Genomic DNA, 12,754 nt, shown 5'->3' with positions numbered 1-12,754 from the left:
CTGGCCCAACAATAGAGTTCCTTCCCTTTGTTTCATTATATCCTTTAATTATTCCCTGGAACACAATATATTTTTTGATACATGAGATTTCAAACTCTGGTACATTTTGCCCCACCACTTACATCTCCAAAAACATTCTCAACATGGTCCTGATGCAGGGTTTCAATGTGAAGTAACTCCAATTCTTTTCACAAAATAATCTGCAGATGCTGGGGTCAAAGCAACACTCACAACACACTGGAGGAACTCAGTAGGTTGGGCAGCATCCGTGGAAAAGATCGGTTGGCATTTCGGGCCGGAGTCCTGACGAAGGGTTCCGGCCCGAAACATCGACCGATCTTTTCCACGGATGCTACCCGACCCGCTGAGTTCCTCCAGCATGTTGTGAGTGTTCCAATTCTTTTCATTAGGTTTCTCTGGAGATTATTTTGTTGTTTCAGATTCCAGCACCTGTAGTTTCTTGTGTCTCCACAGTGTAATTATTATTCCATGCAGTAAATGATATGGTTCTCGATGTAACCATTCTTAATTTTCACCTGGTTTATTTTGCAGCAATATTTTGCCCTGTTCCTTCTTTAAGATTTGGAACGTACAGTCCTCCTCAAGACAGCTACACATTTAATAAAACCGTCAAATTTCATTGCTTGGATGGATTCCAGCTGGCCGGTTCAGCTTCGAGCACCTGTTTGCCAAATGGTCAATGGAGTGGCAAAGTGCCCAGATGCAGCAGTTTAAGTATTTATTTTTTATCTTATATTTCCGTGGTTTAATAAGCATAGTGGTTTAAGATTTAAGTTTACTTTTAGAGACTGAATGTGTGATCTCCTGCTAGAAATGTACGGCATAATCCAAGTTGTACCTAAGGAGTCATTGTATTGAAGAGTGCCTGTAAGGAGCTTGAATGTTCTCCCTGTGACTGTGTGTGTTTCCTCCAGGTGTTCTGGTTTCCTCCCACCGGTTGTAAATTGTCCTGTGATTGGACTAGGATTAATTTGGGGGTTTCTGGGCAGCACGGCTTGAAGGGCCAGAAGGGCATATTCCTCACTGTATCTCAATCAATCAATAAATAAAAGAGACCTTGGGTTAATTCACGAGAAGCAGATGACTACTTTATGTGTAGAAATGCACTTAGAAACTTCTAAGTGTCATCAACACAGAATTTGATTTGACAGCGACATTGTCAGTTGTTTGGTACGACACAGTTGTTGCGTGAATGAAGTCACCAGAGAAAAGTTCTGGTAGGTACAAAGCAGCCTCTTTATTTGACAAAACAAGGTACAGCAGGCATCATATGGAGATGCTTTCGGTGGAAAGGTCTGCCGCCCAACGTGGGGCTCGGTACTTTATGTGACAAACATCAAATGACAATTCCATATTTACAACGTATGGACAATGCTTTCTTTGAATCTACACAGAAACTTCACACCTCCATATTCACACGCACACCAAGGACATCCAAATGAATTTTAATCAGCATTGTCTGGTCTGCGATTCACTGCCTTTAGGAACCCTTTGTGCAGAGCTGCACTCCAAATTAAATCCACAATACATCTTCAGTTGTGAGGACAGGTAGCCAAAGTCAATTGCTGAATGTATATGTCCTAAATCTAAAAATCACTCTAAAGACATATCATACCGATTTCTGTTTGAACACTATAGCAATATGTTCTTGATTAGACAGGGCATCAAAGGGTATGGGGTGAAGGCAGGGGAGTGGGGATGACTGGAAGAATTGGATCAGCCCATGATTGAATAGCAGAGCAGACTCGATGGGCTGAATGGCCTACTTCTGCTCCTATATCTTATGGTCTTATGGTCAATAGAAATGTTTAACTTGTTATAAAAGGTTGACTTATGGTAATTAAATGATCATAATAATTCTTTGGCAAACTTAATGGTTCTGGTTTATACGTGAACCAAGTCCAGATTCAATATCCAACTGACTTCTCTCCACATTCCTATCAACTTTCCTCAAACACTACCTCTCATCTACATACTAGGTGAGACTTATGGTGCCCAATTAATCTACCAATCTGAGAGTATTTGGCATGTGGGAGGAAACCAGGTCACCCGGAGGAAACCTTCCTGTTCACAGGGAGAGCATGCAGACTCTGCACAGACAGCATCGGAGGTCAGGTCTGAACCCAGATAGCTGGGACAACAAGGCAGCAGCTCTCCTCGTTGTGCCACTCCGCTGCCCAGAACTCCCTCCCGTCACCTATCAGGAGCTGAGCATTCAGGGAGTGGGTACCTTACCACTGCAGCAAAGCCGGGAACTCTACTGGGTTCTTGTAGGCACAATGGTGAAGTCAGTCACTGTATGGGAAACCCCTCAATGGCGGAGCCTCCCAGAAATGCAGGGAAGAGGAGAATCAACAGGAAAAACTCAAAGCATGCTCTGTGCTAAGGTGGAGGGCAAAGAGATGGAATAAAACATATGGGTGATGTATGCTGGTGGAAAAGACTGGCAAAGAGTTGGAAATTCAAGAAGGAGAAGATCATTTGGTATCTGAAATTACCAGCAGAATGTGAACAGAATAACTTGGGCGAGAAAATTATTCAATCTGAAAAAGGTGTTTAACTTTTGAAAATGAAATTAACCTGCAGAAGAGCAATTTTGCACACATTTTAGGGTGTATTACTGGGCATTATAGCCCATTGAAAAAAAATCTGTCTCCACATTTTTGGTGAGGTCTTCATTCTCTGAATCGGAAACAGGTTTAATATCATGGGCATATGTTATGAAATCTGCTGTTTTGTGGCAGCAGAACATTGTAATATAAAATAATAAAACTGCTAAATTACAGTAAGAAGTATATATGTATTTAAAACATTACATTAAATAAGTAGTGCAGAAAGAGAAAAAAAAGTAGTGAGGTATTGTTCGTGGGTTCAATATCCCTTCAGAAATCGGATGGCAGAGGGGAAGAAGCTATTCCTGAATCCACTGAGTGTGAGCCTTCAGGCTCCTGTACCTCCACCCTGATGGTAGCAATGAGAAGAGGGCATGTCCCGGGTGACAGGGGTCCTTAATGATGGGTGCTGCCTTTTTGAGGCATCGGTCCTTGAAGATGTCCTGTCCTGGATGCTGGGGAGGCCAGTGTCCATGATGGAGCTGGCTGTGTTTGCAACTCCCTGCAGGTTATTTCAATCCTGTGCAGTGGCCTCTCCGTACCAGATGGTGATGCAACCAGTTAGAATGTTCTCCACAGTACATCTGTAGAAATTTGCGAGTGTCTTTGATGACATACCAAATCTCCTCAAACTCCTAAGGAAATATAGCTGCTTTTGTGCCTTCTTTGTAACTGCATTGATGTGTTGGGCCCAGGATAGATCTTCAGAGATGTTGACACCCAGGAATTTGAAAATGCTCACCCTTTCCACTTCTGATCCCTCGATGAGGACTGGTGTGTGGTCCCTTGTCTTACCCTTTCTGAAGTCCACAGTCAATTCTTTGGTTTTATTGAAGTTAAGTGTTAGGTTGTTGCTGCAACATCACTCTATCAGCTGTTGTTTCTTGCTCAAATAGCAACAAAGTCCATCGTTTCACTAACCTCTGGCTGCAGAAATTCCTCTTCATCTCAGTTTTAAAGGGACATCCCTTTATTCTGAAGAACCTAGACTTTTCTACTAATGGAAGCATCCTCTCGTGCCCACTCTATCCAGGCTTTTCCAATAGGTTTCACTGAGATCTCCCCTCATCCTGTGCCTCCGTAACAGCATACGTTCACTCAACAGCAATATACCCCAATTACTGGAAGGGTGTTGATGGAATTATGATATATCCCTTTAAGCCACCTCCAATGGGATCCCACCACTAAGCACATCTTTCCCTCCCCTCCTCTCTCTGCATTCCGCAGGGATCACTCCCTACGCGACTCCCTTGTCCATTCGTCCCCCCCATCCTTCCCCACTGATCTCCCTCCTGGCACTTATCCGTGTAAGCGGAACAAGTGCTACACATGACCTTACACTTCCTCCCTTACCACCATTCAGGGCCCCAAACAGTCCTTCCAGGTGAGGCAACACTTCACCTGTGAGTCGGCTGGGGTGATATACTGCGTCCGGTGCTCCCGATGTGGCCTTTTATATATTGGGGAGACCCGACGCAGACTGGGAGACCACTTTGCTGAACACCTACGCTCTGTCCGCCAGAGAAAGCAGGATCTCCCAGTGGCCACACATTTTAATTCCACATCCCATTCCCATTCTGATATGTCTATCCACGGCCTCCTCGACTATAAAGATGAAGCCACACTCAGGTTGGAGGAACAACACCTTATATTCCGTCTGGGTAGCCTCCAACCTGATGGCATGAACATTGACTTCTCTAACTTCCACTAATGCCCCACCTCCCGCTCGTATCCCATCTGTTACTTATTTTTATACACACATTCTTTCTCTCACTCTCATTTTTCTCCCTCTGTCCCTCTGAATATACCCCTTCCCCATCCTTTGGGTCCCCCCCCCCCATTGTCTTTCTTCCCGGACCTCCTGTCCCATGATCTTCTCGTATCCCTTTTGCCTATCAACCTGTCCAGTTCTTGGCTCCATCCCTCCCCCTCCTGTCTTCTCCTATCATTTTGGATCTCCCCCTCCCCCTCCAACTTTCAAATCCCTTACTCACTCTTCCTTCAGTTAGTCCTGACGAAGGGTCTCGGCCTGAAACGTCGATTGCACCTCTTCCTAGAGATGCTGCCTGGCCTGCTGCGTTCACCAGCAACTTTGATGTGTGTTGCTATCCCTTTAAGAGTTTACTTATGAGATTGCACTGACTAAGTTAATAGGGTTATAGCTCTGAGAACTTGCATCAAATTAACATAGAAATCTTCAGAAACCTTCAACATCAGTACCAGCAGGACACCTGGCTGCACTGCTCTGTGAAAGTCTTACAGAGAAGTTCTTACTTTTTATGTGACTTTCTCAAATGGCGCTAGCACGATGAACAAAATTGCAATGACACCAAAAATAGTGAACTGGAGCATTTATTCGACTAAAGTCTGTAGGAAGTGTCATTTGGTGAGAATTGTATTTTCTGAGTTCAAGGAAGTAAATAACTTTGGCAACACACACAAAATGCTGGTGGAACACAGCAGGCCAGGCAGCATCTATAGGAAAAAGTACAGTCGATGTTTCGGGCCGAGACACTTCATCAGGACTAACAGAAAAAAGAGATAGTAAGAGATTTGAAAGTGGGAGGGGTAGGGGGAGACACGAAATGATAGGAGAAGACAGGAGGGGGAGGTATGGAGCCAAGAGCTGGGAAGTTGATTGGCAAAAGGGATACTTTCAAATCTCATACTATCTCTTTTTTCCGTTAGTCCTGACGAAGGGTCTCGACCCAAAACGTCGACTGCGCTTCTTCCTGTAGATGCTGCGTTCCATCAGCATTTTGTGTGTGTTGCTTGAATTTCCAGCATCTGCAGACTCTCTCGTGTTGTGGTTTTAAAATAACTTTGGCAGCAAGCTTCTCCCTATTTCAGTTCTACAAACTATGCAATCAGAATGTTTTTAAGTTTCCTAGATGGAGTTAGTTAGGGAGATTTAAACCAAACTCTGAAGAGGTCAAGTTCCACAATGGAAAAATGGATTATCAACAATTTAATTCCGAAATAACACTATGGAAGTCTTCAGTACATTTGAAGTGACTATGAGGTTATCCTGCTAGGGAATGGCAAGAGTATGGGAAGCTGTGGAGGGGATTTACTCTACTCATTGCCTGACCTAGCTGTGCTTCATGACAACAACCTTTCCCTTAATGCCTGCGAAACATGCCCTTAGTGATGATATGGAGATAGTTAAGAGCATCAAATTCCTAGCTTGTCCTGATCCAACCAGATCAATTCTATGGCCAAGGAAGTGCACTATCATGTCAACTTCCTCAAAAGGTTAAGGAAATTCAGTATAGCCATACCGATCCTCACCAATTTTCAGAGATGTATAGCTTGGTAAAGCTACTGCTCTCCCCAACACCACAAGAAGCGAGAGACAGAAGTAGACACAGAAACCAGCCTTCCCTCCTTGGACTTTGCCTACACTTCTCACTGCCTCAGACAAGTAGCCAGCATAATCAGACCCCTCCCATCCTGAACATTCTCCCTTCTCCTCTCTTCCATTGGGGGATAAAACGAAAATCTTAAAAGCATGCAGCACCAGGCTCTCGGACAGTTTCTTTCCTGCCATTGAACAGATCTCTTGTATTTTAAAGATGAACTCCTAACCTCACAGTCTACCACACCATGGCCCTAGCATCTCTTTGTGTATCCGCACTACACTCCATCTATAACTGTAACGGTAATACTATATTCTGCATTCTATTTTTGCCTATCCCTTGTACTACCTCAAAGCATTAAAGTTTTGAGATGATCTGTGCAGATGACTTGCAAAACAAACTTTTTCACTGTTTCTCAGTAATAAACCAGTATCAAAACGGACTAAAAGGGCCGAGATGGCCTGTTTCCATGCTGTAATTGTTATATGGTTATATGGTTACAAAACAAACTGAAGCTACTTAAAATCAATTGTGAGAAGTTATTCCAGTTCTAACACAGAACACTCAACAGTCACCACCATCAAGTATCTTAATGACTTAGACAAGATATTCTCAAATTGTAGAACTGTTTTTTTAATTAAAAAGTTTCTAATTGTCTACCTTCTCTCTTTAGGAACATTCTGCCCCAACCCTGGAACGCCCTTTGGTTCAAGAAGAAACGGCAACAATTTTGATGTCCTTTCAATTGTAGAGTATGACTGTGGTGAATACATATTACGAGGTTCATCAAAACGTAAATGCTTGGAATCTGGCCAGTGGTCTGGAGTGGAGCCTCGGTGTGAAAGTACAATTTATATATATTATCTCTTTTAGTATATTAATCAAGCAGTTATCTGATGACATTGCAATATGGAACTTCGGATATAGACCTCTAAGAAAAAAGTCCTTATGTTGTTAAGGCTTCCTGCATTTCTTTACAGCCAATTAAGAACTTTGTAATATACAGTACTGTGCAAAAGTCTTAGGCATATGTAAAAAAAATCAGTAAAGTGAAGATGCTTTCAAAAATAATGAAATGGGAAGTTTCTAAATATCAAAAAATTACTATAAAGAGCAGCAAACAGTAAAAAAACTAAATCAAATCAATATTTGGTGTGACCATCCTTTGTCTTTAAAACTACATCAATTCTCTTAGGTACACTGTCATGCAGTTTTATAAGAAAATCGGCCAGTAGGTTGTTCCAAGAATTTCGGAGAATTTACCACGGTTCTTTGGCTGTCCAGGTAATCCCAGACAGCCTCAATGATGTTGAGATCAGGGCTCTGTGGCAGTCATACCATCCGAAACCTTACTTAAAAAAATCTTAGATGCCCAAAATGTTACACAGTACTGTACAATTCCATCATCTTTTTCCCAGGGTAAAAATGTCTAATACTAGAGGGCATGCATTGAAGGTGAGAGGATGCAAGTTCAAAGGTGCAGGGGAAGTATTTTTTACACAGAGGATGGAGGGTGTCAGGAATACACAGCTGCTGGTGGCAATGGAGGCAAATGCTATAAAGGTGTTTTAGAGGCTCTTGCATTGTGCCAAGAATGGAAAGACAAGAACCTTGTATCAGCAGAAGGGATTACTTTAGGTAGTCTAGCTTAATTAGCTCACCACAACATCATAGCCCAAGGGCCTGTTCCTGACCTTTAGTGTTCAATGATTTAAAGGAATCTTATCAGTACCACATACCAGAACCATCAATAAGTAGATCATGTTTTGGTGATGTGAAGGATGCAGGTGTTAACCTCGCGCTCTCTCGATGTTTACTCCCCTCTCTGCGGTGTCTCAGCCGTGTCTGCAAGCCTCACAGTGATTGGTCCTGCCGTTTGCTGAATTGAGACTGAGGCTATGGGCCTACTCTGGCTACTTGGGGCTCTGGGCCCATGGACTCAATTTGGTTGGTTCTGAATGCTGTTGCTTGCTTTTATTGTTCGCATGATTTGTATTTTTTTCCCCCCTCTCTGCGGATTGCATGTTGGTCTTGGGTTCTTTCGGGTTTCTTACTTCATGGCTGCCTGTAGGCAGACAAATCTCAAGGTTGTACAATTTATACATACTTTGATAATAAATGTACTTTGAACTTGGAACTTTTAACCTGCCTGCTCTTTATGAAAATAATGCCATGCATCTTTTACATCTACTGCACAAGCAATAACCTCTATGACCATTCAAACTTTTCTTGGTAGAGCTTTAGAGTGCCAAATTTGCACAAACGCTCGACTAACCTGGACTAGAACTAATCACATCTGGCCCAGAGGGAATGCTACGCATGAGCCTCAGCTGACACCAAAGTTCAGAATGGGAAACCTCCAGCTGGGAGTGGTTGAAGAGTATTGTGCAGATATGTTGAACAGAAGTTCAACTGGGGTACCTGGCATAGAAAAGAATATGGTTAGTTTTCCAGCAGAGAAATTAGAGTAAACAAGAATGGATAGAAAGGAAGTGGAAGTGTTAAGGCGGCAAGAAGATGAGGTCCCAGAACATAAGAGATGTTATCTTTCTTCAAAGAATGGGATTTCCCTTCCTCCACCATTGCTGCTTCTCTCACCCACATCTCCTCCATTTTCCGGACATCTGCCCTCATCCCATCTTTCCGCTGCCTTAACAGGGAATGAGTTCTTCTTGTCCTCACCTGCCGCCCCATGTGCCCCTGCATCAGTCTCCACAACCTCTGCCATCTTCAACAGCATCCTCCCGTCTCTCTCCGCTTTCCACAGGGATTGCTCCCTCCGTAATCTCCTTATCAATTTGTCCCTCCCCATTAATCTCCCTCCCAGCAGTTATCCCTGCAAGCGGAAGAAGCACTAGACATGCTCCCTTGCCTCCATTCAGGGCCCCAAGCAGTCCTTCCAGGTGAGGCAACACTTCACTGTTGGGGGTCACCTATTGTATTTGGTGCTCCCAATGTAGCCTCCTCTACATCAGTGAGACCAAGTTGTTCTTGGGCTTTAATCAAGGGTGTGCTTCAATCGTCGTGAGTGGTTGCTTGTTGGTGAGGCAGTGCATGATTTAAAAAGAGCTCAGAGCCTTTCGGAACATTTCAGCAGGTTTCAATCATAACGATCTATTAGGCGAATAGATCTATTAGGGCCAATAGTGTGAGGATTAAGAATTGATGCAAAGCTAAGACATGCAGCCTATTATATGACAAAGTAATTTTTGTTAAACAGCAGACAACAAAACCTCTCTCCGCCTGGTTGTTAAATTCCGCATTCCATTGTTAAACAGGCAAAAATGCTTTTGATAATGTGAAGGATGTGGCGAGAGAACTGGATGTCTTGGAGTCAACGATACGCAACGCTGGTAGGACTTCCATTGCTTACTTTCATCATTGTCATTACTAATTGATCTTCTATGCTGCCACTCGTGGGCAGATTAGAATCTGGATAAGGAGTATGGCTGCAAACTTCATCTACCGTTTAGATTCATGGGTTAGGACTTTTTGGACAAAACTGATCTGAAGTTATACTTTCTATAGCCCGTTCAAAACCAACTGCCATTGGAGGGTTTCCACCCCCTCTCCCCCGATTTAGGTTCCTTCCTGAGAGAGTTATATGAGAAACAGGAGGAAAATTCTGCCTGTTTTTTTCCCAAAAATATTTAATTGTGATGTGTTGGTGTTTCATGTGAGAGAAGTTGACCTGAAGGGACAGACTAAATCACAACCTTCCTGTCTGTGCGTTACAAGTATCAAGTTTATTTTGAAACCAAAGCGATACAGAAAGTTCTAAGTAGACAATCAATAGAATCAATTGTAAGGAAAATCCATGGGATAGTTGGTCCAGAGTATTCTGACCTGGACTTGTGTTCCTGAGGAGCCTCCCCAATCACTACAGCTCCACCTGGAAGCAATGAGGGCTTGGTGTGTTGTTCATTTTGCATGTTGCTGGATATCTCTGGCAAGGCCACAACTGGTTTCCCATGGCCAGCTGGCTCATGAGAAGATGCTGGTGAGTGGCTGTTGCTCTTCTGGTGAAGGTACAGTGTTCTTGGGGAAAGACTTAGACTCACAGATGAAAGGAATTTTTACATTCAGGATTGATTATGAAAAGGAGCGGAACCTGCAGATGATAGTCTCAATCACTTGTCCTTCTGACAACAGGAGGTTGCGCTTGAAAGGAGCTGCTGAAGCAGTCTGTGCTGGTCACGGGAGTACACTCTGCAGATGGTGTGAACTGCATTCACACTGCCCCGTGGCTGATGGTAATGAATATTCAGTATGGTAGATGAGGTTCCAATCAAACGCATTGCGTTGTCCTGAATGGGTACATGTTGTTGAGTGTTGTTGGAGCAGTCTTGATCTGCAGATTGTTCCATCTGGATCTGGACTGGTACCTTGGGGTGTTAAGAGGTGAATCGCTTACTACAGGATACCTTGTCTCAGATATGCTCTGCAAACATACATGGCTAATCCATTTGTGTTTCTCTTCAATGGCGACTTCCAGGGTGGAAATGGTGGTGATTCAGGAATAGTAATGCCATGGGTAGGTTTTGGAGGTAGACATTGATGTTACTTATCGTGTTCCAGTCCATACGTCACTTGCTGGCTATCGGCAAAGACTGTTTATTTTGTCGCGAAGTTCTGAATGCAGTTGAACTATCCCCTATCTGAATGCAATCATCAGGGAACTATTCCCAGCTCTGACATTATAACAAACTTGGGAACCTCAAATAATGCTCCTAAATGCTTCCTGTAGTGAGACCTGGTGTCCAAATTATACTGAAGCGAATCTGATTAGATCTGCTTTTATTTCTGCAGAGTTTAGTTCTGAAAAGGAACACGTGAGTGGGTTCGATATCTACTTCGTCCTCGAAGTTTCAGGAAGACTTACCAATGAAAACTTCAACAAGACTTTTGACTTTGCCACAACTTTCATCAAGAGGGCAAGTGTAACTCTTCAAACTCACACCGGTTTCAAAAGAAATGTGTTCCAAAATCTCGGAGGCTCAGGATTAATCTGACCATAACTGGGCGAGGACAAATAGTCTGGAATAAAATGACAACCATAAACGCAAGAGCTGCTGGAATTCCAGAGTAACACATAGAAAATGCTGAAAACTGTCTTACCAACAGTCACACGTGCATAAGAGAAACTGCAGATACTGGAGCTCTTGAGCAACATACACATGCCTCCCGGTGGCCAAGCATTTTAATTCCCATTCCCATTCCCGTTCCAACATGCCTGTCCATGGCCTCCTCTTGTGCTAAGATGAGGCCACCGTCAGGGTGGAGGAGCAACACCTTATATTCTGTCTGGGTAGCCTCCAACCTGATGGCATGAATATAGATGTCTCCTTTTGAGGAAAAAAATTCTCTCCCCCTCCCCTCTTCTCTATTCCCTCATCTGGCCTCTTACCTCTTCTCACCTGCCTACCACCTTCCCCTGGGTCCCCTCCTCCTTCCCTTTCTCATATGCTCCACTCTCCTCTCCTGTCAGATCCCCTCATCTCCAGCCCTTCATCTTTCCCACACACTTGGCTTCAACAATCACCTTCCAGCTACCCTCCTTCACCTCCCCCCTCCCATTTTTTCATTCTGCCATCTCCCCCTTCATTTCCAGTTCTGATGAAATGTCTCGGCCTAAAACGTTGAGTGTTTATTCATTGCCATAGATGCTGCCTGACCGGCTGAGTTCCTCCAGCATTTTCTGTGTGAGGACATTCACTCTATCCCCTTGGTGATTTTATACACTTTATAACCTTAGATCACCTCTCCATCTTAATAATAATAGTCATAGTTATACTTTATTGATCCCGGGGGAAATTGGTTTTCGTTACAGTTGCACCATAAATAATTAAATAGTAATAAAACCATAAATAATTAAATAGTAATAATAATAATAATAATAATAGTAAGTACATTATTGATCCCGAGTGGGAAATTCTTTCATTACAGCAGCAACATTTAAAAACACACTTAGCAGTGTGCAGGCTTAACTAATAAAGTACAGAATAATAATATATACAATAATAATGTACAAAATAATAAACAGACTATTGTACTATCACACATACACACACACACACACACACACACACACACACACACACACACACACACACACACACACACACAGAATTCTGCAGTTGCTGGAGCCTCCGGGTCCAACATATTATTCTCCGTAACTTCCGCCACCTCCAACGGGATCCCACCACTAAGCACATCTTTCCCTCCCCACCTCTCTGCTTTCCGCAGGGATCGCTCCCTACGCGACTCCCTTGTCCATTCATCCCCCCCATCCCTCCCCATTGATCTCCCTCCTGGCACTTATCCTTGTAAGTGGAACAAGTGCTACACCTGCCCTTACACTTCCTCCCTCACCACCATTCAGGGCCTCAGACAGTCCTTCCAGGTGAGGCAACACTTCACCTGTGAGTCGGCTGGGGTGATATACTGCGTCCAGTGCTCCCGTTGTGGCCTTCTATACATTGGCAAGACCCGACGCAGACTGGGAGATCATTTTGCTGAACACCTACACTCTGTCCACCAGAGAAAGCAGGATCTCCCAGTGGCCACACATTTTAATTCCACATCCCATTCCCATTCTGACATGTCTATCCACGGCCTCCTCTACCGTAAAGATGAAGCCACACTCAAGTTGGAGGAACAACACCTTATATTCCGTCTGGGTAGCCTCCAACCTAATGGCATGAACATTGACTTCTCTAACTTCCGCTAATGCCCCACCTCCCCCTCGTACCCCATCCGTTA

At 43.6% G+C, this 12,754-nt stretch overlaps 1 protein-coding gene across 1 annotated transcript in view; it reads left to right on the top strand.

Moving 5' to 3' along the window:
* The window catches only part of LOC134336812 (complement factor B-like), an 89,933-nt gene that overhangs the window by 22,559 nt on the left and 54,620 nt on the right, over window positions 1–12,754 (top strand). The window contains exons 3-6 of the mRNA XM_063031301.1: window positions 553–735; window positions 6,666–6,836; window positions 9,271–9,345; window positions 10,802–10,926. Of these exons, the coding sequence (XP_062887371.1) occupies window positions 553–735; window positions 6,666–6,836; window positions 9,271–9,345; window positions 10,802–10,926 (554 nt within the window). The remainder of the gene's footprint in view (window positions 1–552; window positions 736–6,665; window positions 6,837–9,270; window positions 9,346–10,801; window positions 10,927–12,754) is intronic.

The sequence above is a fragment of the Mobula hypostoma genome, chromosome 23, assembly GCF_963921235.1.
Source record: "Mobula hypostoma chromosome 23, sMobHyp1.1, whole genome shotgun sequence".
NCBI lineage: Eukaryota > Metazoa > Chordata > Chondrichthyes > Myliobatiformes > Myliobatidae > Mobula > Mobula hypostoma.
Note: the sequence above shows the minus strand (reverse complement) of the source record. Positions and strands in the feature narration are given on the sequence as shown.